Here is a 20,425-nt window from a genome sequence, read left to right on the forward strand (position 1 = left end):
GTCCTAACATCTAAACCATTATCAACAAGCAAATAGGTTTAACTGTATTTTATTAACTTATGCCAGCCTATACATTGAGTGGGTTAAATAAATAATAAGACTTACCTAATACTATAAATAGATAGTACGTGAATATATTTCGCGCCTTCGCGGGCATTAAAATTGATAAACTTTCGTTCATAAACACACACAGTTCTGTAAGTTTTAGTGGAGTAGCAAGGTTAGGTAAACTTTTTTATACCTTCCGTTGTGGAAAAACTAAACTAAGACTTTGCATATCGAAATATCTGCAGTAATTTAATTTAATTTTCACAAGAATAATAAAATTAGAAAGAACTTTTACAAAGTAGTCATGTGTCAAGAAGTCCGAGAATAGCGTTTCGTTTCACTCACGCACGGTTGTTTCAGTCCTCAGTACAGTCAATATTTTTATTGTCATCGCTCAAGGCTCATCTGTCAGTTCACAGTTCTATCGGTAAATTGATATCGTTCGAGTGTAAAACGCAAATCTTAATCAATTGATAAAAATCTACTACACTCATGTTGTTGTCTCTAAAGAAACTGTTAAAATGGAATACAACAAAAACCTCAGAAACCAAAAATTATCAAAAATCTTTATTATTGGCAGGTTTTATTGGCCTACTTGAAGATGTTTTATTTTGGAGAAAATTGTGGCTATCTTTGTTCTTTATGTTTGTGCTGAACATTTTGTTTTTGTAAGTATTCGCTAGAAATTCAAATAGTGTTTATTCCATTATTGTCACATATCACTTATTATGGAATTTTTGATTTGTTTATTTTGTAAGTCCTTCATGGTTAGTATTCTTATAAATGGGATCTACGCATTATTTTTCACATAATCTGAAGCATTCCAATTCTAAATAAATTTCCTTTCAGTGTGAGTGTTCATAGACAAATCAGCCTGTTCAAATTTGTGTTATGTTTTTGCATTACAATTCTTATTATTGATGCATTTGAGAGCTGGTTAAAATACAAACACAGAACAACATGTTTAAAACGGTTGGCGAATTATGAAAGCAAGCAATTAACTATGGCAGCAGGCAAATTTAACCAGTGGCTTAAAAATAAATGGAATGATTTACTGTATTTAAGGGAAACTAACCACACTAAAGTAAGTACACACTTATGGCTTGAGGTGCTAAAAATTGAGTGCTAGTCACATGTACATTATTAACAAAAAAAAGGAGTCCAGCTGTTGTTACAACTACATAATGCTATACATCCTATATATTAAAGTGTTTTGTATTGTCAAGTTCATTGTTGTCTAAAGATTCCGAACAAAATTCTGTTATTTTTGTTTCTATTAAAAATAATTTTGTTTCAGGCATTCATATTAGTCAATATTAGTTTGGTCATTGTTTTTCTAACTGCAAAATACATAAATGGCTATGTACTAACTTATTTGATGCTTATGTTAATATGCATCTTTTATAAAGCAATATTGCCATTATTAAAAGCAGTCAAGAATATCAAACAGGATTTCGGTAAACTTATGATGCTTTACTTGTATAATACTCATGGGGTTTACATGTACTGGTTATTTTAACTTTAATTTATATTTTTAAGAATCTGATAATGAGCTGGAGGGTCTCATACCAGAAGTGTCTGAAGGTGATATTAAAATATTATCTATGGAACCAGAACCAGCATCAACACCAGATGAAAGACAAATTTATGGTGTGTAAAAGACTTTTTAAATTACTTCTATTTTTAACTCCTTACTACATATTGTAAATTACTTTGTAGATTATTGGAAACCTGAGGAAGTTCCATTGGCAGAATGCAGTGACAGTTCCGACAATAGCAGCTCATTAGTAACAAATCTTTCAATGGAGAAAATGCACAATTTGGAAAAAGATGTTGAATCATCTGACAACAGTGATGACGAATATATACCTCTAGGCAAGTTCTATGAGTGATTATTTGTAGATGTCTATGAAGAGGAGCAAAACTGTAAGATTCTGTCATTGGCAGCATGTTTTGGAACACAATAAACAATTAACATAAGTCTATTTTCCAAGTAACTGTGCAGGAATATTGAATAATTATTTGAAACATCCTGGTATTTTAACAAATATTCCCTCCCAACCTAATACTGTGAAAATATCAGTCAATTCTCTCTGCAAGATGCCACCTTGAGATTGACAAATATTTCAATATACTATTAAAATAATAGTCCTGTCCATTTTTTTTCAGATCAACAAAAGGAACAATTAAAAACTACTTTGGAATTAGTAGAATCCTCAAGTTCCTGGAGCAGTAGTGCTTACAATACATTTTGGAATTTTACTGGAGCAGTTGCAAATATGATGCAAAAGGAGCCAGAAGACAGCAAAAGAAAGCGACTACTCAGTGCAGATTCATCAGATGGCTTTGAAATGATTGATAAAAATGATTTAACTTAACATATCAAATAATAAGGTGCAAGAAATAGTTTTTCATCAGTAATTATTTATTATATGGTTTGTCAGCATACAGTATTTTTTAACTTCATACATTACAGGGCATATTTTCCAACTTGGACATCATTTGCTGATGTTGCTTTTTTAGAGCTTTTAGCCTTACTGTGTTTAGAGTATTTCTGGCTACAAGACCCTCTAGCATAGGTCTCGACATCTGAAAAAATACTAGAATTTAGATTTGTGATTTATTTTAAGTATGCAGTGTGTTTAACTTAAATATTTACTTAATTTTGAATAGTCTTTGTTTTGAGTTTTTTTAAATTATACTACATCAGATACTAGTCCCTCTTTGTTAAAATGTTTTGGCTCAATATCTGCTCAGTATTTAAATGTTTTAATCATACATTGAATAAAAATATTGAATATATTAATTAATTTATTCATTCATGTTGAAGTAACATCCTTAAGACAAAGAGTAAATGTCAAAATCCGATTTAATAGTTGGAAATAGTTACCTTATCAACAATATGTCCTATTGCAATAGTTCTCACTGCTGCATTATGTTGCCTGTTAATTATATCATCAGTTTCATTTGGACCCACTTCATTGGTATAAGATTCATCTTCTTCCTCTTTTAATATAGCTGGCAATTGGGTAAGAGTCTAAAATTATGTAAACCCATAGTTAAAACTTGCTTATACTGCTATCCTAAATAGTTTTCTTACCAATATATAATTTGAATACTGGCATGATTCTATTTTGGCCTAATTTTACTTAAAGTATAAATAAATTATGTTTAATATTCTTAAATTTGGTTTTTGTCTGTCAGGTTTCAATGATTAACTGGATTGAATTAATGAAACCCTTACCTCCAAGTTGTTTAACAATAAAGAGTTATTATCATTTATTATTTCCATTTCAATTTCCCTCCTACTCTGACTTGACCCATCATTAACGGATTGGAAACATGTTATTTGAATCTGAAAACAAATTTTCCTTTATAATATTTAAATAAACAAACTACATTTGATACTAAGCCTGAGACAGGAATTACCGAAGGAGCTTTTGTAGACTGATCGGTAAGAAATACTGCAAATATAATTCCAACAAAACTAGCATCCATTCTTTGATACATATATTGTGTAGCAAGATCTGAAATAATAGAACAGTTTAATACATGTTCGTTATGAATGTTTGATCATGACAAGGTTTAATGGAATGACTTACCAACATGGGATGGCCACACTGTGATATGAGGATGTGAATGATACCATCCAACAACTCTAAGTGGTCTATTTACTTCAGCAGCTAATTCTTCTGCGCGCAATGTAGCTTGTACCAACTGTTCCTCCGATATTTCAACTCGATCGGGCTTTTTGTCTAAACGACGTAAAATAACAGAGGACACTACTGACACCAAAGATCCATTGCTGTCAACCTAATAATGATATTTTATTTATATTATGGAGATCTATTAAGCCTTTTATATCAGAGTTAAAAAAATTAAAACCATTTTGACCCACCTCTCCAAGAAGCAGGCCCATTATTTCTTCTTTTTCCGTTGATAATGCATGTTGTACACAAACCAAGGCGACATCGGAAGAAAGTAAAACCTTATTCAGCATCTTATTTTGTTTAAATATCGGGTTTGAACTTGAAAATGCTTTTTTTTATTGCGATCTAGAGTAACCAACACTTTATATTTTGGTCATTCTTTGACAGTGTCAACTGTCAGTGTTTGTATCGCTCAGCAACAACAATGTCAAACAGTCATAATGTCAAAGGCCAACTGACCACAGACATAGTAAGTTAAGCCTGAAATTCAAAGCTAAGTAATCTTGATGGTTTAAGATTCATACAGTTCATTTCTTCTCAAGTGAAACAATCTCTTATTTGCTTTGGAAAGCACAGCATGCATTATACTATACCATACTAATACTTTACTGAGTTAAGGCGTAACCGCACGCAATCGCTCGACGCTCGTATACAGCGACAAACCCGATCACGTTACCCCATTTTTTAAATTTCCCGCGACTCGAAAAGTCGCTGCTTCATGCAGTCGCTCGTTGCTCGTTTGCAGCGACGATCTAGTCTAACGACCCCATTTTAAATTTCCCGAAAAACAAAACATTAATATTCCATCTTACTGTCGTCTTGCCCATTGTAAACCGGCTATTATGTAGAAACTAGTATGACTTTTTTTAAAGTTACATAGGCACATTTTAAACTCGATAAAACTGTACAATAAGGAAAAAAAAATATGGTTTAAACGTACATTGTGTCCATACTTTACAAATATTTATATATTTTTTTAAATTATTTACCTTGTCCGATTCCATTATTTACGGGAATTAATTTAGAGACCGTTTGCAGCACCACTTTTATGTAATTTAAATCGACTGGTCTCGGCCGCTTAATTTTTTCTTTTTGTTTATCTTATCTATTTTAGGAAATCTGTCCAGATTTATCGCTGCAAACAAGCGACCACTGACTGCATGAAGAAGCGATTTCGAGTCGCGGGAAATTTAAAATGGGGTCACGTAATCAAATTTGTCGCTGCAAACGAGCGACGAGCGACTCATGAGGCTACGCCTTAATAAACCTTAAACTGTCTCACTATCTGACATGACAACCAGTCAGTCTGATTGATGGACTGGACCGTAGAAAGGACTGAACGAACTCCATTAACTGGCTGTCTTGCTGTCAATATAAGGCGATTCTGTCATGGTGATAGTGCTATACTGTTTAGAGAAATGGAGAATTAAGACATACATTTAATATTTCATTAGATCTCTTTTGCTCTCGAAAATTGAAACCATCTATGCTTCTCAATTGATATGACGACTACTGCATACGAGAAATGTACCACAAAAGATGGGGCTCGTCCTTACAAATGTTGCGACTACGCCAACAAAATATCGGGAAACTTACACCATTTCAAAAGAGATGGAAGGTTTTGTGACATAGATTTAACATCAGGCTCGACCAAAGTTAAGGTAAAGTACTGAAACCTATTAACGGAATCCTTATCTTAGTAGCAAATAGAACTTACTGATGATTAATTTATTACTTTCATTATGTTACGGTCGTGTATCATCATAATTACAAATAGATAAATAAAAGAAATACCACATATTTAAATTGCTCAGTCACTATACAAAATGTAGAAAGTTATGATTTATAATGATCCCAAAAAAGAAAGCTGCTCACAGAGTGAATCACATATGAAATTTTATTTAATTACAGGCTCATCGTGTGGTGCTTGCAGCAAGCTGTGCATATTTTGATGCCATGTTTAATGTGGGGCTTGAGGAAAGTCAAAAAGGATATGTTGCACTTCCAAGTGTTCCACCTGACATTCTTCCCATGATAATAGATTTTATTTATACAGGTAATGTGACATTCAAAACAAAAGTAGTTTTACACACTGGTTTGGCCACTTCATTTGAATAATATCCTGTTGTAAGTAAATAAATATTTTGTGAGAATGTAACTTGTGAGTCATCCATACTTTAAGAACCAGTAAAACATTTATCTCATTATTATTTATATTCAAAATTTCAGGTGAAATAATAATTGACAAAAGCACAGTTCAACATTTATTAATAGCTGCTGATATGCTACAACTTCGAGAACTTGTCACAGGCTGTGGTGAATATCTGCGAAGGGAATTACACCCCTCTAATGCCCTTGGAATATTCAGGTATATGCTATAGCTTTGTCATGATATTTACATAAATATAAATTTACAATCACTATTTCTTTGACAACATACACTAATGCAAACAATATTGCTTTCATCAAATTAGGTTTGCAGAAGCTCACAACTGTATAGAATTGGTTAAAGAGGCACTAGAGCATGTTCAAGCCAACTGGAACATAGTATCTAATGGTGATGAGCTTTTAGAGTTGCCATTACCACAGCTAATAACTTTGCTTTCTTCTGAACAATTAAAAGTTGACAGTGAAGCACAGGTACAGTATATTGCAAGTAGTGTAAAATTATCACATTACTGTAATTTGTCACTATGCAGCCATGGAATGAGCTTCCATTTTCTAGTTTCTACAAAAGCATGATGAGGATAATGATGGTAATGATAATATTATGTAGACAGTTGAAGTAAAAGGTTCAAACCACTCATGAGAGCTTGTCATGACATTTAAGAAATATAATGTACCTAATAAAATAAAGTTATAATTTTCTTTTCTTTTAGTATGAACAATTTTTTTTAATCTTTTGTTTTTGGGCTAGTTGTAGGTTTATCATTATTGTTCAAGTAAAATTTATCATCTTATGCAATTTCAGGTTTTATATGCAGCTTTACGCTGGCTAGAGCATGACCCAGCATGTCGTAGACGTCACTGTTTCGAAGTTTTGAGCCATGTTAGACTGCCACTTATATCACCACAAGTTTTAGATCAAGCTATCAAAAATGTACAAGATCCATCAATAGCTGTAGCTCTAAAAACAGTCAGAGTTGACATGGTAAGGTTTCTCTTAATGGACAAAGTAGTTTTTAATGTATTATTTGAAAAGGCTTCACTGTAAAGCACTCTATTAATTGTTTAACTTAAATATATATTTTTATGTGCATCCTTTTTTGATAGCACTCAGTACTAATCATGTTAACAATATAACATGTTATATCAAATAAATGTTGTTCTTTATTATTTTAGAAAACACGCCGTGGAGCTTTAGTATCCCTGCTAGTAGAACCGCGGCAACGCGCTCGTCGCATTTTACTGGTAGCAGGAGGGTCATGTCGCGACAAGGCAGCTCATCCGCCACTCACAACAGACAACATCTTATCTTCAGTGTTAAAATTTGATTTACTGAAACGGTAAATTTTCCGTATTTTAGATAAAATAAATTAAATGTAATTGAATTTTTATGCCTGTGTGAACAATATTCGACTCTCCTTGGTTTATGTTAAAATAAATTGAGCTCTCTTAAACATTCAAATAAAACCTATCATTTTACATTTTAAGTGAATGGGAAGAGCTTTCTCCCATGGGGATAGCACGAATCCAGCCGGGTGTAGCCACTTTAGGAGGACGAGTGTATGCAGTGGGAGGCGAACAAGGAAGTCAAATACTGGCTAATGGAGAGGTTTATGATCCACAGGTATGGTACAATGTAAATTTGCCACACTAAGCGGGTTTGAATGTTGTGCAAAGAAGTCTAATTGTTAGAAGCTTAAATCAATTTCATATTATTACAGACGGATAAGTGGTCAAATATAGCGCCGATGAAAGAAGCACGTTGTGAATTCGGTCTGACAGGCTGGAATGGAAATTTATATGCATTCGGAGGTTGGGTTGGATCGGACATGGGGGCTTCCGTAGAAGTATACGATCCAGTCGCCGATGAATGGTCAGTAGCAGGAAGAATGCCAGAACCTAGATTTGGGATGGGTGTCATCAATTTTGAAGGTAAAACTGTAAGCAGACTTAGTTTTAACACAAACATTAATAAAAAATAGACTTTTCAAACTTAGAAGAGAATTTTGTTTTTATTTTTCAGGTCTTATATACATAGTTGGGGGATGTACTCACACATGGAGGCACACCAGGGACTTGATATGTTATCACCCTGCTTCTCGCAAGTGGCACTCCCTAACGCCTATGCACCACGCACGCAGTCAAGCGGCCGCGGTAGTGCTTGATAATTACCTTTACGTGATCGGCGGGAATGCGCCGAGACGCTCAGTTCTTACATCTGTGGAACGATATAATTTCGATGACGTAAGAAAAGGCTGATATTACTATTATTTTGTAGAAACAACTTCAATAAAGTTGGCAACCTGAAAGATTTTAATGAATATATATTGTACTGTTTCTGGTGTCGTAGTTTGGATGCCTAGTCGTAAGGTTTTCGGCAAAGTAAAAAGATAACTACACTCACTAGGTGAACTGATATATTTATTGAATGGTGTGGTAGGACACGTGGGAGGAGGTAGCGGGGCTGAAGGAGGCGCGCGCGGGCTGCGCGGCGGGCGCGGCCGAGGGCGTGCTGGTGGTGGCGGGCGGCGACAGCGAGAGCGCGGGCGAGCGCACCTTCTACCGCGCGCGCACCACGCTCGCCAGCGTGGAGCTGTACGACCCCGCCGCCAACGCCTGGCGCGCCGGCCCGCCGCTGCCGCACTCGCGCGCAGAGGCCGGCGCCGCCTTGCTCTGACTACGACACGCGTGTGTGCAACAGCTTCACCATTTCCACACAACGATACTGTACACACCACACTCCAGTGTAGGCGGAGACTGCTCGCGTGTGATCAACAATAATTGTCGAAAATGGGACCTTTATCGTGGGATGGACTCAACACGAAATCAAAATTATCGTGCTAAGTCCTGGATCAGAGAAAAAAATTGTAGCCGTCATTTATTTAGCAATAAGTATCGTATTGAAAACGTAGCTTAAGACTGCAGTCACCGCGATGACTAACTTCCAAAAATTACGTTTTAGGACAAAGGTACAAAATATATTAGCAGCTTTGGCATCATAAAGTAGCTGTTGGCTCTATTACATACCGATCAAATAGGCCTTATATGTATTTATAACACAAAAATCTCCAAATTATTTATCAAATTTAAAACATGTAATTGTTACTTTTTGAAGACTCAATTCTGAAGAATTATCGTGAAGTGTCGCGTAAAAAAGGCAGTACATATCTTACTATTGACCAAATAAATCAATTTGCCTGAAATCTTGTAAGTTTAAAAATGCAACTGCCATGGTAATGTGTAATGTTGCTGTATTGCAATGGTACCGTTGATATACAAACACCCTGAGTATACAATTATGTGTATTGAGACATTGTGCTCTATTTTGATGCTTTACATACTCAGGTGATAGGTCACTGTGTTTGTGACGTGCTAAAATTAAGTGCATCTACAACTATTGTACAACAATGTATCAAATTGTATTAACGTTTAGTATTTTTTTTGACCATAAAAACTTTTTGTTTTTATTTTTAGCTTAGTTTTCTTAATACCTGGTGCTACATGTATCTCATAGCAAAACACTTCGTGATCATTATTACATCAACATCCTTAAAATGTAGAATACTTACGATTTTCTTTATAGCTTACAAATAGCTAAGTTAGTTCATAAGGTTGATTGATTGCTATTTGTAATTAAGAAATGTTTATGATATAAATATTTTATCCATGTTTTGATGTCTGTTAAAAACTAGGTTTTGTATATCAATGGATGGTGCATTTAGTATCCGACTTACAGTTAGACTGGCAGTGGTCGTATAGAGTCAAAGTATATACTTATCTTTAAAAAATAATTGCTTGACTTATAATTATGTTATATATCTAATGTTGCTATGTTTTATATTCTATGCTATTAATCATTTAAAAATAAGGAACAGTACTTCCAATCTATGGTATTTTTTATTCTTTATGTTATGTATAATGTGTTCAAATTAGGACTTAAAAAGAGTCCTAAAAGTTAAAAAACAGTAACGTAAACTGTTGGACTGCCGCCTGGTAGCATTATTTACATTTATAATTTACGCTGGGTGATATTAATGAATCTAATTTAAGTATAAAATAAGAATTAAAACATTAAATATTTTTACAATGACTACGATTTTTTTATTTTACTACGTATAATATTATGCGTTTTCGAGACTTACAGCAAAACGTTTTCGTAACCTATCGCAACGAAAAATAATTCAGTCACATTAATATATTTTATTTCATTTAAAGTGATTTCTAAAAAGACTAAATATCAACAACATAAATAAGAAAAAAAGCTAACATTTAAGGCATCAGCAGCAACAACAAATTTGTATGAGACAATCAATTTTTTATTAAAGTTCCTTCTACTTAGTCCGGGCGCAGTGTTTACATAGTAGCGGGATATCTTTAAAACCTATATTTGTAATAGTTCTTGAAAACAATTTCTCACTTACTCTTAGTAATATTTTTTTAAATGCTGATTTATAAACAAGAAGAAAAATCTGAGTTTCAAGTATCAGCTAGATTATTTTGGTTCTATAAAACGAGAAAAATTGATATTACATTATAAAAATAAGATGTACACCAGAACAGGTACTACCTTTCTAATTATATAAATAAATAAACACTCTCAGTGAACTTAACCACCTTTACAGACCAAACGCTGGAAATCTGGCTTCTGCAATGCGCGTTATATCTTCAGCTAGGTATAGGCGACCACTTAAACCCTCAAACAGCGATGCCGGCCTGTCAGGGCGATGCAATTCCGTGCCCGGTCGTTCTACTGCACACCACTCCATGAAGCAGCAAGCACGATATAAATATAACGGTCGCTGAGAATTAAAAACAGAATTATTAATAAATAGCAGAAGAACAAATACAATCTTGGTAGGCAAATTTATTGAGTAAATCAATTTATTTTGTAGAATCACCTTAGTGGCTTGAAATAATTGTATAAACGCGTATGCGTTCCCACTCACTCCATGGCAGATGCTATATCCCTTTGTGCAAAGTCCTCGTTGCCATATAAGATCACCGCATTGTAAGGCGACTTTCATGTATTTTTCTTCTTCAAAAATCTGAAATTTATATCATTAGATTTGACATCATTCTTATCTGAGTGTAAAGCTAGACCACTGAAGCAAACAGCAACATTAAATCTGCAATCTCCATAAGTCATCTTTATAGCAGGGCTGTGCGGGGTTGCTTCCCCAAATTTCTGTTAGAAATATGGAACCCCTTCCACATTTCCAGAAAATAAGAAGTTAGCTTACCTGAGCAGCAAGAAGGCATAACGGTACGTATCCAGGCGCACCATGGCACCACTGAATCAGCTTGTCTCCTGAAGTACTACCCATTGATGACGGGAAATTACCACTATGGTAGCGCTGGCTCAGTAACCAGTCAATTGCTGGTTTGATAAAACTTCGGATTTCAATTATGTTTATGTGCAAACGAGCCTTCAGAAAATAAAAAAGACATAAAGGAGAGATTAACATTTCTCAAATATCACAAGTATAATTTTGTTACATTGGAAAATCAAATATAGTAGCATACCATGCACCCCATGAAGAGTTTTGTAATATAACACGATGGACCAATATTATCAAGTGGAAGAACCTTTACATTCCACCAGAGACAAAGTGATAAGCAACAGAACTAAAGTAAGAGACATTAAACATTGGTTAATTACTTGTAGCAACATATATAAGATTCCTGCCATTCCATGAGCAGCTCCAAAGTATACTTTATCATGCCAGTGCCATAGTAAAGGACTATCAGACTTCATTTGAGCAGAATATTGCTTTCCAGACTTCAATATGCTGTTTATCACCTGTTATTATAGATGGAGCAAATTAAAAGAAATTCTGTTTGGTGTTTCAAACAAATTTTATTTCATATCTTATTATTTTTATACCTTTTCAATATGATTTACAGGAATTATTTCCTTTCCATTAATATGTTTGTTGACAAACAACAATGCATAAAGATAGCCAGCTTTTCCATACAGAATTTCATCAGGTGATTCATTTAAAAGTGAGATTAAAGACATTAATCTGTAAATGTTTTAATATGTATTTATATTTACTATGATGCTCAAGACTAATAAAATTAATAGTGAGCCTTTAGCAGAATACCTGTGGGCTAAAGTTTTATAATCAGGCAGTATTTTGTCATTGCGCTTGGTGCCCAGTTTATATGATATTACAGTTGCTATAGCCAGAGGACCGGCATCTCCACATAAGAAACTGATCCTGCGACCTTTCAAGTTTTCAATGTCTAAATATTCCAGTGCCATCTGTAATAATGAAAATTGATTATTTTAATCATATTATATGTTTCTAATAATTAAGGCTAAATCATAACATAGAGTCAATCAGATCAAAATATATGAATATAAAGAGTATAATGCCTACTTAAAAAAAGGTATGTGTGTCATCTATACTACTACTGACCTTAAGGGATTCCTGACTGGAGGCATCATTTTTCAACGAACACATAAAGTAATAAAGTGCAAGTCCAGCTGATCCTGTGTACACTGTAGAGTCATAAAATATATCACTTTCCATTTTTGTTTTTAAAAGTTGTAACTTCATGGTTTTAAAATTTTGCAATTTTGTTTGAAACTTTTCTGATATCTATTAAAACAAAATACAACGTATAATATTAGTAATTTATTGATTTAAGTAATAAATATAAATTTAGACTACTTTTGATATGATAGATTTCGATTTTGAAGACCATACCCCATCCTTAGCATCGTTAATAATATTGGCTGCAATATCCAATGAATAGTCGTCAAATTGATTTTCAAACGATCCCTTTGGAGTCATCACTGTATATTATTAAATCTTCAAACACACAATTTTTTCGCTCGAATTTATGAAGTTTGAAAATATAGTGTACCTATTTGTTTATGATTTGATTGGTTTGTTTTTGCCGTAAGTCAAATCTGAACAATCCGAAGCGATCTGAGGTTACAGTTTGTGTTGCCAGTGTGATCGGAATTCGGATTGATAAATCTAAATTAATAAGCTATAAGAAGAGTTCGCAGTTTAATTTATAATTGTTTAAACATTAAGGAATAATGTAATTTAATCAATTAGACTCCTTTAGTCATCAATTCACTCAATCACCGTTTGCTAAACAATGTTTTTTTGAGAATACTCACTTTTTACTTGATAATTTTGTATTCAAGAATGAAGAGAATAGTAGTCGATTATCAATTATATTTTCATGAAATTATTTTAGTTTTTTGAAACGGAATAATTGATTCAAGTTGCCAATCACAATAATTAAAACAATCTGTCAACTAGAAATTCATGTATTTTTTTATTTCCAAGGTAGGTAACTTAGCAAACGAGCGCATTTAGCGCATGCGTCTGACAATTTTCGGCCATATTGTTATGACGCATACAAGATCATAGGTCTCCGCCAGTGACGAGTCTTCTCGCAGTTGACGTGGCTACTACGTACCATCCCGTTCGCCCACTCCGGACGCAGCATAGACGGTGACGAGGAATACGTAACTGGTGAGTGCTTGTGAAGACAAACCTTGCGACCTGTCATGGTTACTTATATTTGGATTCACAAATAATGTATGATCCATATGATATTGGAATACTTAAATCTAGTAAATATTGAAAATTAAGTTGCGTTTGTATTCGACGCAATAGGAAATTCCGCGTCCCGTCTATGACGCGATGATTCCGTTTTAGGATTTCCAAGTCAACAAGAAACTTGTCAGAGAACCAGAGAGTGTTTATATTCAACGAAAGATTTGCCTTTGAGCATGTCTGAAGATCAAGGAATGCACAGAAAGTTGACCTTGAATTTTAGGTGACCTTAGTGGGCATGGATGGAATGGTGGAAGAGAATGGCACTTCAAGCGGTGCTGGTCCCACGGATACGCTGGCCAGTGCAAGCTCCTCGGCGGCCGCGTCTGCTCCACACGTAGTCGCCGTCACCAGCATAGTGCAACTAACATTACCAACACAAGCTCCATCTGCACAGGTGTTTATTTTGTTCCATATTTATTTTTGTATGAAATGTCTTGTGCTGTTTACTAATTTAGATCTTCTATTCATAACCTAAATGTGTTCTAGAGTTATTACTCTATTTGAGACAGCATGTGTCAAAGGCATTAAGTAAATAACAGATATAAACAGTGCATCTTTTAAATTAGTTTACAATCTACAGTACTTGCTATCATTGTGTTTTCATTTTGCCAATGTTATTACGATTAATCTTATAAGACAAGACACATTGTTGACAATCGAGTGTTTTGTGATTTTGATATTTGTATTTTATTTTAAAATATAGTTTTTTGGTGACCTAAACATTAATCTTTCATATTATTTCAGGTTCAATCAGTAATACAACCAAACCAACAATCTGTAATTCAAACAGCATCCAATATACAGTCTGTGCAGTTACCAAAAGGGAATGTGATTCTTGTTAGTAAACCAAATTCAGTTATACACACCACACAAGGGACCCTACAGACATTGCAGGTATGTTGTTATATTATTGCTATATTACTATAACAATATCATTTTTGATTCTTTTGTAAACAGTTGCTTGTTTACATCTGTGTCTTTCATATAATGTTATGCTTTTCTGTGCTGTATTAGGATTTATTTATACCAAAGATATAATGTTTATTTTACTACCTGCCATGATGTTATATTATATTATAACTATATTATAAAAAATATCACATGAAAATATGGAAGTAAATGAGGATATTTTCAAAGATGCTGATTGTAAGGTGTTTCTTAAATAATATAATCTAGTACTTATTGCTGTATGTCTACAAAAGACAAATATAAAATAAGATTTTTTTATGTAAGTATTTAGCCTATTGTATTTTGTTTCTTTACTTTTGAACTGTTAGGAGTTAAGTTTATTGAATAAAATTAAAATGATGTTGATATGATTTCTTAACATAATACACTATTGCCAGGGTTCAACAATGTTCCAGAAAATCACAGGTTATATTTGTTTAAATCAACATGGTGTCTTAAATTTATGGAATTAAAATTAAAATAATTCAATGAAATCAATGAAACAAATGTCTACTAATTCTAATATATGTATGATTTGTAGATAAAACCTGAACCCAACACCTTAGTAAGCACCCAAGGCCAATCTTGCAGCGATGACAGTTGTAGTGGTGATGAAAGTCCAAAGCGGAAATACCGGGAGATGCTGACCCGGCGCCCATCATATCGCAAAATTTTGAATGATCTTGGTGGTGCTGAAATTGCTGGTAAGTTCAATTTACCACACTTTTAAAATTTAATGCAAATTAAATAAAACCATGAGTCATAAAATGTTCCTTATTTATGAACATCCATGTAATAAAAGGAAAATAATGTTATAAAGATTGTGCTTCTATAATTATTGTTTTGTTATATATATATTTTTCTATTGTGCCTTAAAAGGGCTGACTGGATATTTTTGAACTTGAACTTCACAGATTTTGGAAAGTAAGTAATCTATGCCATTGGTGAAAACCTGAACAAAATGACATGTAGTTATTTACTTGAATATGTATAATGCTGTTTGCTGTTGTAACATATAAAACATTAAATATTATTAGAAGAAAAACTATACACCCAGCATCTTATTACCACTGAAATGTTAAAGGAATTAATTAAAATATTAACCTTGTAAGTTGTTAGGTCAACTATGTTCAGGGTAACTTATCACATTTAAATAGGTATGACAAATTTGGAAAACGGTTTACCAACTTAAATACAACAACTCAAAAGTATAAGAGCCTGATAATATTACAGAAAATCGCATGGGAACTAAACCGGGAAACGAGAACGAAGTGTCGCTGTCATCTTCTTTATCATTTGCGCCAGGTCAGTTAAATGTGCCGCCGTTGACACTCTTTGTTTCTGTGTGCAACATGTGTCACTAACCTGTTACAACGCATCATACATAACATAATGTAAATTGTGTTGGTACACGGCTCATAACCACAAGCTTCGAGATTGTCTCATCGTCATTTGTTTTATACCATAAAACAGATTCCTGTTAGGTAATGAAAAATAATTCTCATTACATAATTTGCATTGATCTAAAGTAGTTTGGAGGGCTAATAAACTTCTTGACCTTTGATTTAGATATATACACGTCATTTAATTCTCATTTCATAAATCTTTCCATTAACCTGCCTTTTTTTTACTTAATATAAGTTGATTTCCTTAATAAACATCTACTGTACAAATATTATTACAACGTATAGCTTTTTGATTTTCATAGTTATGCTAAGTTCATTAATTTATTCTATTTTTAGCGCATTTTATGTTTAGTTATTAGTAAACTTCCTATCGCTGTGCAATTGAGAAATTGCATATGTGACCTACTAAATGAGATAATAAAGCAACAAAAAAAAAACATAAATAAATAATAGCCTATAATACACACGGCTGAGTAAAGGCCTCTTACTGTAATTAATTTGAAACCTATAAAGACGTGATGATTAACATTTATAACAGTCTCGAACATACAAGGTCACGCGACATTTACTAGGATTCAAAACATGATAGTTTTTTCGCTCTGAAATATTTATGAAATGAAGTTTCAAACTAAAAGTTTTCAGTTTATTAGTTACGGCCTGAAGTGTAGGTAACTGTAATGGTTCTTAAATAAAACTAGAAAAATATATTAAGTACCATACTGTCATACGTTTTAATACGTGATCTTATGGCGCCTTGTATAATTTTGTTCAAAATATTACATTACTAATATGTATTAAGTACTTTAATAAGTAAATCATATTACAATAAATATCAATAGTTATTCGTTATAAAAAGTACTTACTGATTGGCCCAATAAGATTTAAGTTTCAAACACATACCAGTTGTAGGTGCAAATTCCTGCAACAGTGACGTCATTGCTTGCGGGACCTGATTAATATTCCACCCGATGACGTAATCCGCGGCGAGAAGCCATGATGACGGCATACTATACCTACCTACGTTGCTTTTCATAACAATATCGTACATTACTGCGTTCTTTCGCATGGGTATTTTGTTTTTTTTTTTAACTTTATACTTTTAAAACGTGTTCAGACATTTTAATAAACTTCGATTCGATTTTAGTATGATTTCGAAGGAAAGCTTGAACAAATTATAATACTTCTTTCACTGCAGATCAAAGATTCCATAGTTCTTATTTACTCCATGGTGTTTCATTAACTATTCGAGGCTCCGTCAGAATATAATCAGGAGCTAATCATTAATAACAAAATGAATAATTAAAATAAGAGTTAGAAACAAATACTTTAGATTTAGACAATCTAGTTCCTTTCCATTAATAGGGATAATGTACCCAAGGGGTACCCGTGGATACATTATAAGGTTATACAGATTGCCTTTGGTTGGTCAGTTCAAAATAATAAGTATATATTTGGTTGTGGTCAGAGTTATAAATAAAATACCATAAACAAGTAAGTCGTATTTACAGTTACTAGTTTGCTGTTTTAACAGAAACTTTACAAAATCTACAGCACGTATAGTAGGTATTTAAGTTTTCATGATGTTATTAGTTAAGTAATTATTATATTTTTTGGTCTATAAAGCAAACTTTATAAACCCTAAGACTATTATGAATTTATTGATATCTATAGTACTTAGAAGTATTCTACCGCCTTGACGGCCTAGATGTATAAAACTTATACATACATGAACTGCTAACGAATGAGATGTTTTAGACTTTCAGGGAAACTTCTCTGCTTCTACCGCTTGGGGTATTAACATAGTGACTCTGAAATATCTCAATGGAATCTTTGTCGTAACGTGGCTTTAAACAACCTATTTTGTTAAATATAGATTTCATTAAATAAGTTTAAAATTAAATTAGTACACCTAGACCTAGATGTTCTTTAAGCTATTTATATAGTCTACAAGAAGCACAATCTTTATATCGTTTTGAATTATTATTAACTTTGTTGGACCAGTACAGGTATTTGCCCAAGTAATTAAAGATTTCTAAGTAGTTTTATTACAATAAAATTATCATTTATACTTTGATACCCTTTCGCAGTACAAATCAAGTTGGAAGTGTAATTTTTAAAGAATTTGTTAGTATTTGCGTTAAAAGTTAGTAATTAATAAGTATGCTCTCAGTGATTCCAGCCGGAGCCCTACAAACGGAAAGTGGTCTGCACACGCTGTCTGTCTCGGGAACAGGCGCTGGCGGCGCTATTGTACAGTACGCGACTAATCAAGACGAACATTTTTATGTGCCTGGTCAGTAAATTATTAGAATCTGTTTCATTCTTTTTTATTGCTGCGTTAAGGAAATGGTTAAAAAACATTGTTTTAAATAACTTACATTTTACAAACTTTAATGATAAAAACTCGGTCCAGATGTCCACACACAAGACCATTATTAACGTTTAATAATAATAATTAATAAGAATAATAAAAAAGGCTAGGCCGATGATGAATCAGCAATGAATAATTTTTTTAACAATCAAACGTAAGAAGAAATCTGATAAAAAAAGTCATCTTTTGATCAACTCTTATTTTTTTTCGTCAAATATACTAAAGGTTTTGTGTCTGACTTTTGGACTATTGTTGGCCAAATTCCTTTGATTTTAGACATTCACAACCTTATATCACGTGAATATCTTAACTGAATTTAATGAACCCAATTGATTATTGCGACCTTATTCACTGGAGAACGCAGTGGCACGCAAACATAGCACTCAAACTTTTTGCTTCCAAAATTGAAAAGTGTTAGTGAATTCCAAAATTGAACTCATGAATTCATGAAATGCGGGGATCACACCCGCATTCATATCTTATGTAATGTGAGCGCGATTATGATATGCTTTCAGGTCCAATGTTAGAAGACCAGACACGTAAACGTGAACTTCGGTTATTAAAGAATCGAGAAGCAGCAAGGGAGTGTCGTCGTAAAAAAAAGGAATATATAAAATGCTTAGAAAACAGAGTTGCAGTGCTTGAAAATCAAAACAAAGCACTAATAGAGGAATTGAAAACATTAAAAGAATTATACTGCCAACAAAAGGTAGAATGAGGTCCAGCTGGCTAACGGGTGTGCCGCTGCCCTGCCAGTGAGAGACTTAAGGCACACATTGTTACTGTCTGTGCTTGAGTGCAGCATTCAGATACCTTGATAAGACTCGCAACTTTATGAGGATTACACTTTTGTAATTCCATATCTTAGCAGTTGGTGAAGTCAAGTCAAATTGTTCAATTCATATTTTCTTAAAGTATTGTTAGATTTGATGTATTGAATTGTTAATGTGTTTTGTAATTTTCTATTGTTGTTTTAATATCATTTGTTTGATTTTTATGCAGTGTAAGAATCACGGAACCGACAATTTAGTAATAGTCGCTTGTTACTCACACTTCTTTAGATTTTAAATTCATTCAAATTAATAATTGTTTTAGTACCATAAGCTTACAGAAGAAATTGTCAGATACAAATATTTACCATTCCAAAGCTCGACCTAGTGCCATTTTTGGAGTTGGAATGTTTTTGTTCATGATTTAATTAATTCAACTTTTTTATTGAAATATGCTTAAAAATAATTATTGTTACTTGCCGAGGTACTTGTCGTTCTCAACTGATTAGGATGATGCTGTTAATATTTTGTCACATGTGTCTGTGATTGTAGATACTGAAGTGATGGACATTACACTAAGTAAGCTGATTATTACCTAATACTTTCAACACCGCACAGGGTGTAATTAATGGATAAGCCAAAGTTAATATTTTTAGTTGTTTTGTGCAATATCCATATTGCAATGTACAGTTATCTATTTTTTTCTTATTCTTATATAATACATACCTTTAACAAATGAAAATAAGAATTTGTACATTGTGTATAGTTGGAAAGATATATTATGTAAAAAATGTATAAAAACTTTGTATATATACTAGTGTAATAGTGTGGATGAGGAAGAATGGTGGATGAATATGTTTTATCATTAACAATCAAATTTTATTTGACACCATTCAGAAATTATGTGTGGAATAAATACATATTATTTAAATATACCATTCTTTAGTTCTATCATCCACATAATAATATACACCATTGTATTTTGTTTTTGTGAATGGGTAATTTTAGCAGACTACCAGAGTTAAAATAAGATTTTATATATTTTGTTTGCCATGATTGATTTATGTCTTTACCTCTAAAGATTGATAATTATTGTGACAATTTAATTGTTTGTTAATATACTAAAACTGATATATGTGTATATGTAAAGATGACATGTATACTTGTTATTTTTTAATGAAGTTTCATATAGGTCAATTATGGCAAATGATTTAGCATTAATGATAGACATTGTGGAAAGTGCCTTTACTTAGAATGAATAAAATTTATACCAACATAGCTCTTTATGTTAACTTAATGCTATTTATAAAATTAATAATATTAACTGTTTGATGTATTACTGTTTTTATTTTTTTTTCCCTTTAAAAAACGACAATAAACACTTATTATTACAAGAGATACATAATAGCATAACTATGCA

The 20,425-nt window shown here is 33.0% G+C and overlaps 5 protein-coding genes across 12 annotated transcripts; 3 read left to right on the forward strand and 2 right to left on the reverse strand.

The window, feature by feature from the left end:
- Positions 1–425: 425 nt before the first annotated feature.
- Positions 426–2,494, forward strand: LOC113508015. 2 transcript variants are annotated; one of them, XM_026890963.1, is made up of 6 exons: positions 426–716; positions 898–1,132; positions 1,346–1,505; positions 1,588–1,698; positions 1,768–1,974; positions 2,218–2,310. In XM_026890963.1, the coding sequence occupies exons 1-5, from the start codon at positions 541–543 to the stop codon at positions 1,938–1,940; spliced, it is 855 nt and encodes a 284-aa protein (XP_026746764.1). In that variant the 5' UTR covers positions 426–540; the 3' UTR covers positions 1,941–1,974; positions 2,218–2,310. The 2 variants fall into 2 exon arrangements, with proteins under 2 accessions (XP_026746764.1, XP_026746763.1); XM_026890962.1 differs by having other exon boundaries at positions 430–716; positions 1,768–1,923; positions 2,218–2,494.
- On the reverse strand, positions 2,453–4,173 carry LOC113508016 (lys-63-specific deubiquitinase BRCC36-like). The gene is made up of 6 exons (XM_026890964.1): positions 3,947–4,173; positions 3,651–3,861; positions 3,478–3,575; positions 3,293–3,403; positions 2,939–3,085; positions 2,453–2,637 (listed from the first exon to the last, which is right to left on the reverse strand). Exons 1-6 carry the CDS (start codon positions 4,046–4,048, stop codon positions 2,512–2,514), a joined length of 795 nt encoding a protein of 264 aa, XP_026746765.1. The 5' UTR covers positions 4,049–4,173; the 3' UTR covers positions 2,453–2,511.
- An 804-nt stretch (positions 4,174–4,977) lies between these two features.
- LOC113508017 (actin-binding protein IPP) lies at positions 4,978–10,014 on the forward strand. The gene is made up of 10 exons (XM_026890965.1): positions 4,978–5,419; positions 5,670–5,814; positions 5,988–6,126; positions 6,233–6,398; positions 6,730–6,909; positions 7,101–7,264; positions 7,413–7,548; positions 7,646–7,856; positions 7,948–8,168; positions 8,365–10,014. The coding sequence occupies exons 1-10, from the start codon at positions 5,261–5,263 to the stop codon at positions 8,599–8,601; spliced, it is 1,758 nt and encodes a 585-aa protein (XP_026746766.1). The 5' UTR covers positions 4,978–5,260; the 3' UTR covers positions 8,602–10,014.
- LOC113508018 (lanC-like protein 2) lies at positions 9,130–12,891 on the reverse strand. Of its 2 annotated transcripts, XM_026890966.1 has the most exons (8): positions 12,638–12,890; positions 12,347–12,529; positions 12,029–12,189; positions 11,809–11,947; positions 11,584–11,724; positions 11,165–11,350; positions 10,823–10,969; positions 9,130–10,723 (listed from the first exon to the last, which is right to left on the reverse strand). In XM_026890966.1, exons 1-8 carry the CDS (start codon positions 12,722–12,724, stop codon positions 10,541–10,543), a joined length of 1,227 nt encoding a protein of 408 aa, XP_026746767.1. In that variant the 5' UTR covers positions 12,725–12,890; the 3' UTR covers positions 9,130–10,540. The 2 variants fall into 2 exon arrangements, with proteins under 2 accessions (XP_026746767.1, XP_026746768.1); XM_026890967.1 differs by lacking the exon at positions 11,165–11,350 and having other exon boundaries at positions 12,638–12,891.
- A 355-nt stretch (positions 12,892–13,246) lies between these two features.
- Positions 13,247–20,341, forward strand: LOC113508022 (cyclic AMP response element-binding protein B). 6 transcript variants are annotated; one of them, XM_026890972.1, is made up of 7 exons: positions 13,247–13,423; positions 13,731–13,904; positions 14,255–14,404; positions 15,000–15,162; positions 15,692–15,763; positions 18,035–18,157; positions 18,751–20,341. In XM_026890972.1, the coding sequence occupies exons 2-7, from the start codon at positions 13,746–13,748 to the stop codon at positions 18,951–18,953; spliced, it is 870 nt and encodes a 289-aa protein (XP_026746773.1). In that variant the 5' UTR covers positions 13,247–13,423; positions 13,731–13,745; the 3' UTR covers positions 18,954–20,341. The 6 variants fall into 6 exon arrangements, with proteins under 6 accessions (XP_026746773.1, XP_026746772.1, XP_026746774.1 ...); XM_026890971.1 differs by having other exon boundaries at positions 13,248–13,423; positions 13,610–13,904; XM_026890973.1 differs by lacking the exon at positions 13,247–13,423 and adding an exon at positions 13,471–13,489.
- The last annotated feature ends 84 nt before the right edge of the window (positions 20,342–20,425 follow it).

Source organism: Trichoplusia ni, unplaced genomic scaffold, assembly GCF_003590095.1.
Source record: "Trichoplusia ni isolate ovarian cell line Hi5 unplaced genomic scaffold, tn1 tig00003647, whole genome shotgun sequence".
Taxonomy (NCBI): Eukaryota; Metazoa; Arthropoda; class Insecta; order Lepidoptera; family Noctuidae; genus Trichoplusia; species Trichoplusia ni.

Excerpts from the sequence above, each read along its gene's own strand:
- LOC113508015 (XM_026890962.1), top strand. The coding sequence starts at position 541 with ATGTTGTTGTCTCTAAAGAAACTGTTAAAATGGAATACAACAAAAACC. Across the intron at positions 717-897 it reads GTGCTGAACATTTTGTTTTT|TGTGAGTGTTCATAGACAAA; the intron begins GTAAGTATTCGC and ends ATTTCCTTTCAG. Across the intron at positions 1,924-2,217 it reads TGACGAATATATACCTCTAG|ATCAACAAAAGGAACAATTA; the intron begins GCAAGTTCTATG and ends ATTTTTTTTCAG.
- LOC113508016 (XM_026890964.1), bottom strand. The coding sequence starts at position 4,048 with ATGCTGAATAAGGTTTTACTTTCTTCCGATGTCGCCTTGGTTTGTGTA. Across the intron at positions 3,576-3,650 it reads AGTGTGGCCATCCCATGTTG|ATCTTGCTACACAATATATG; the intron begins GTAAGTCATTCC and ends CTATTATTTCAG. Across the intron at positions 2,638-2,938 it reads TAGGACATATTGTTGATAAG|ATGTCGAGACCTATGCTAGA; the intron begins GTAACTATTTCC and ends GTATTTTTTCAG.
- LOC113508017 (XM_026890965.1), top strand. The coding sequence starts at position 5,261 with ATGACGACTACTGCATACGAGAAATGTACCACAAAAGATGGGGCTCGT. Across the intron at positions 6,399-6,729 it reads AAGTTGACAGTGAAGCACAG|GTTTTATATGCAGCTTTACG; the intron begins GTACAGTATATT and ends ATGCAATTTCAG. Across the intron at positions 7,549-7,645 it reads GAGAGGTTTATGATCCACAG|ACGGATAAGTGGTCAAATAT; the intron begins GTATGGTACAAT and ends ATATTATTACAG.
- LOC113508018 (XM_026890966.1), bottom strand. The coding sequence starts at position 12,724 with ATGACTCCAAAGGGATCGTTTGAAAATCAATTTGACGACTATTCATTG. Across the intron at positions 11,351-11,583 it reads TCTTATATATGTTGCTACAA|GCTCGTTTGCACATAAACAT; the intron begins GTAATTAACCAA and ends TATTTTCTGAAG. Across the intron at positions 10,970-11,164 it reads TATGCCTTCTTGCTGCTCAG|ATTTTTGAAGAAGAAAAATA; the intron begins GTAAGCTAACTT and ends TATAAATTTCAG.
- LOC113508022 (XM_026890972.1), top strand. The coding sequence starts at position 13,746 with ATGGATGGAATGGTGGAAGAGAATGGCACTTCAAGCGGTGCTGGTCCC. Across the intron at positions 13,905-14,254 it reads CACAAGCTCCATCTGCACAG|GTTCAATCAGTAATACAACC; the intron begins GTGTTTATTTTG and ends ATATTATTTCAG. Across the intron at positions 15,163-15,691 it reads TGGTGGTGCTGAAATTGCTG|AAAATCGCATGGGAACTAAA; the intron begins GTAAGTTCAATT and ends ATAATATTACAG.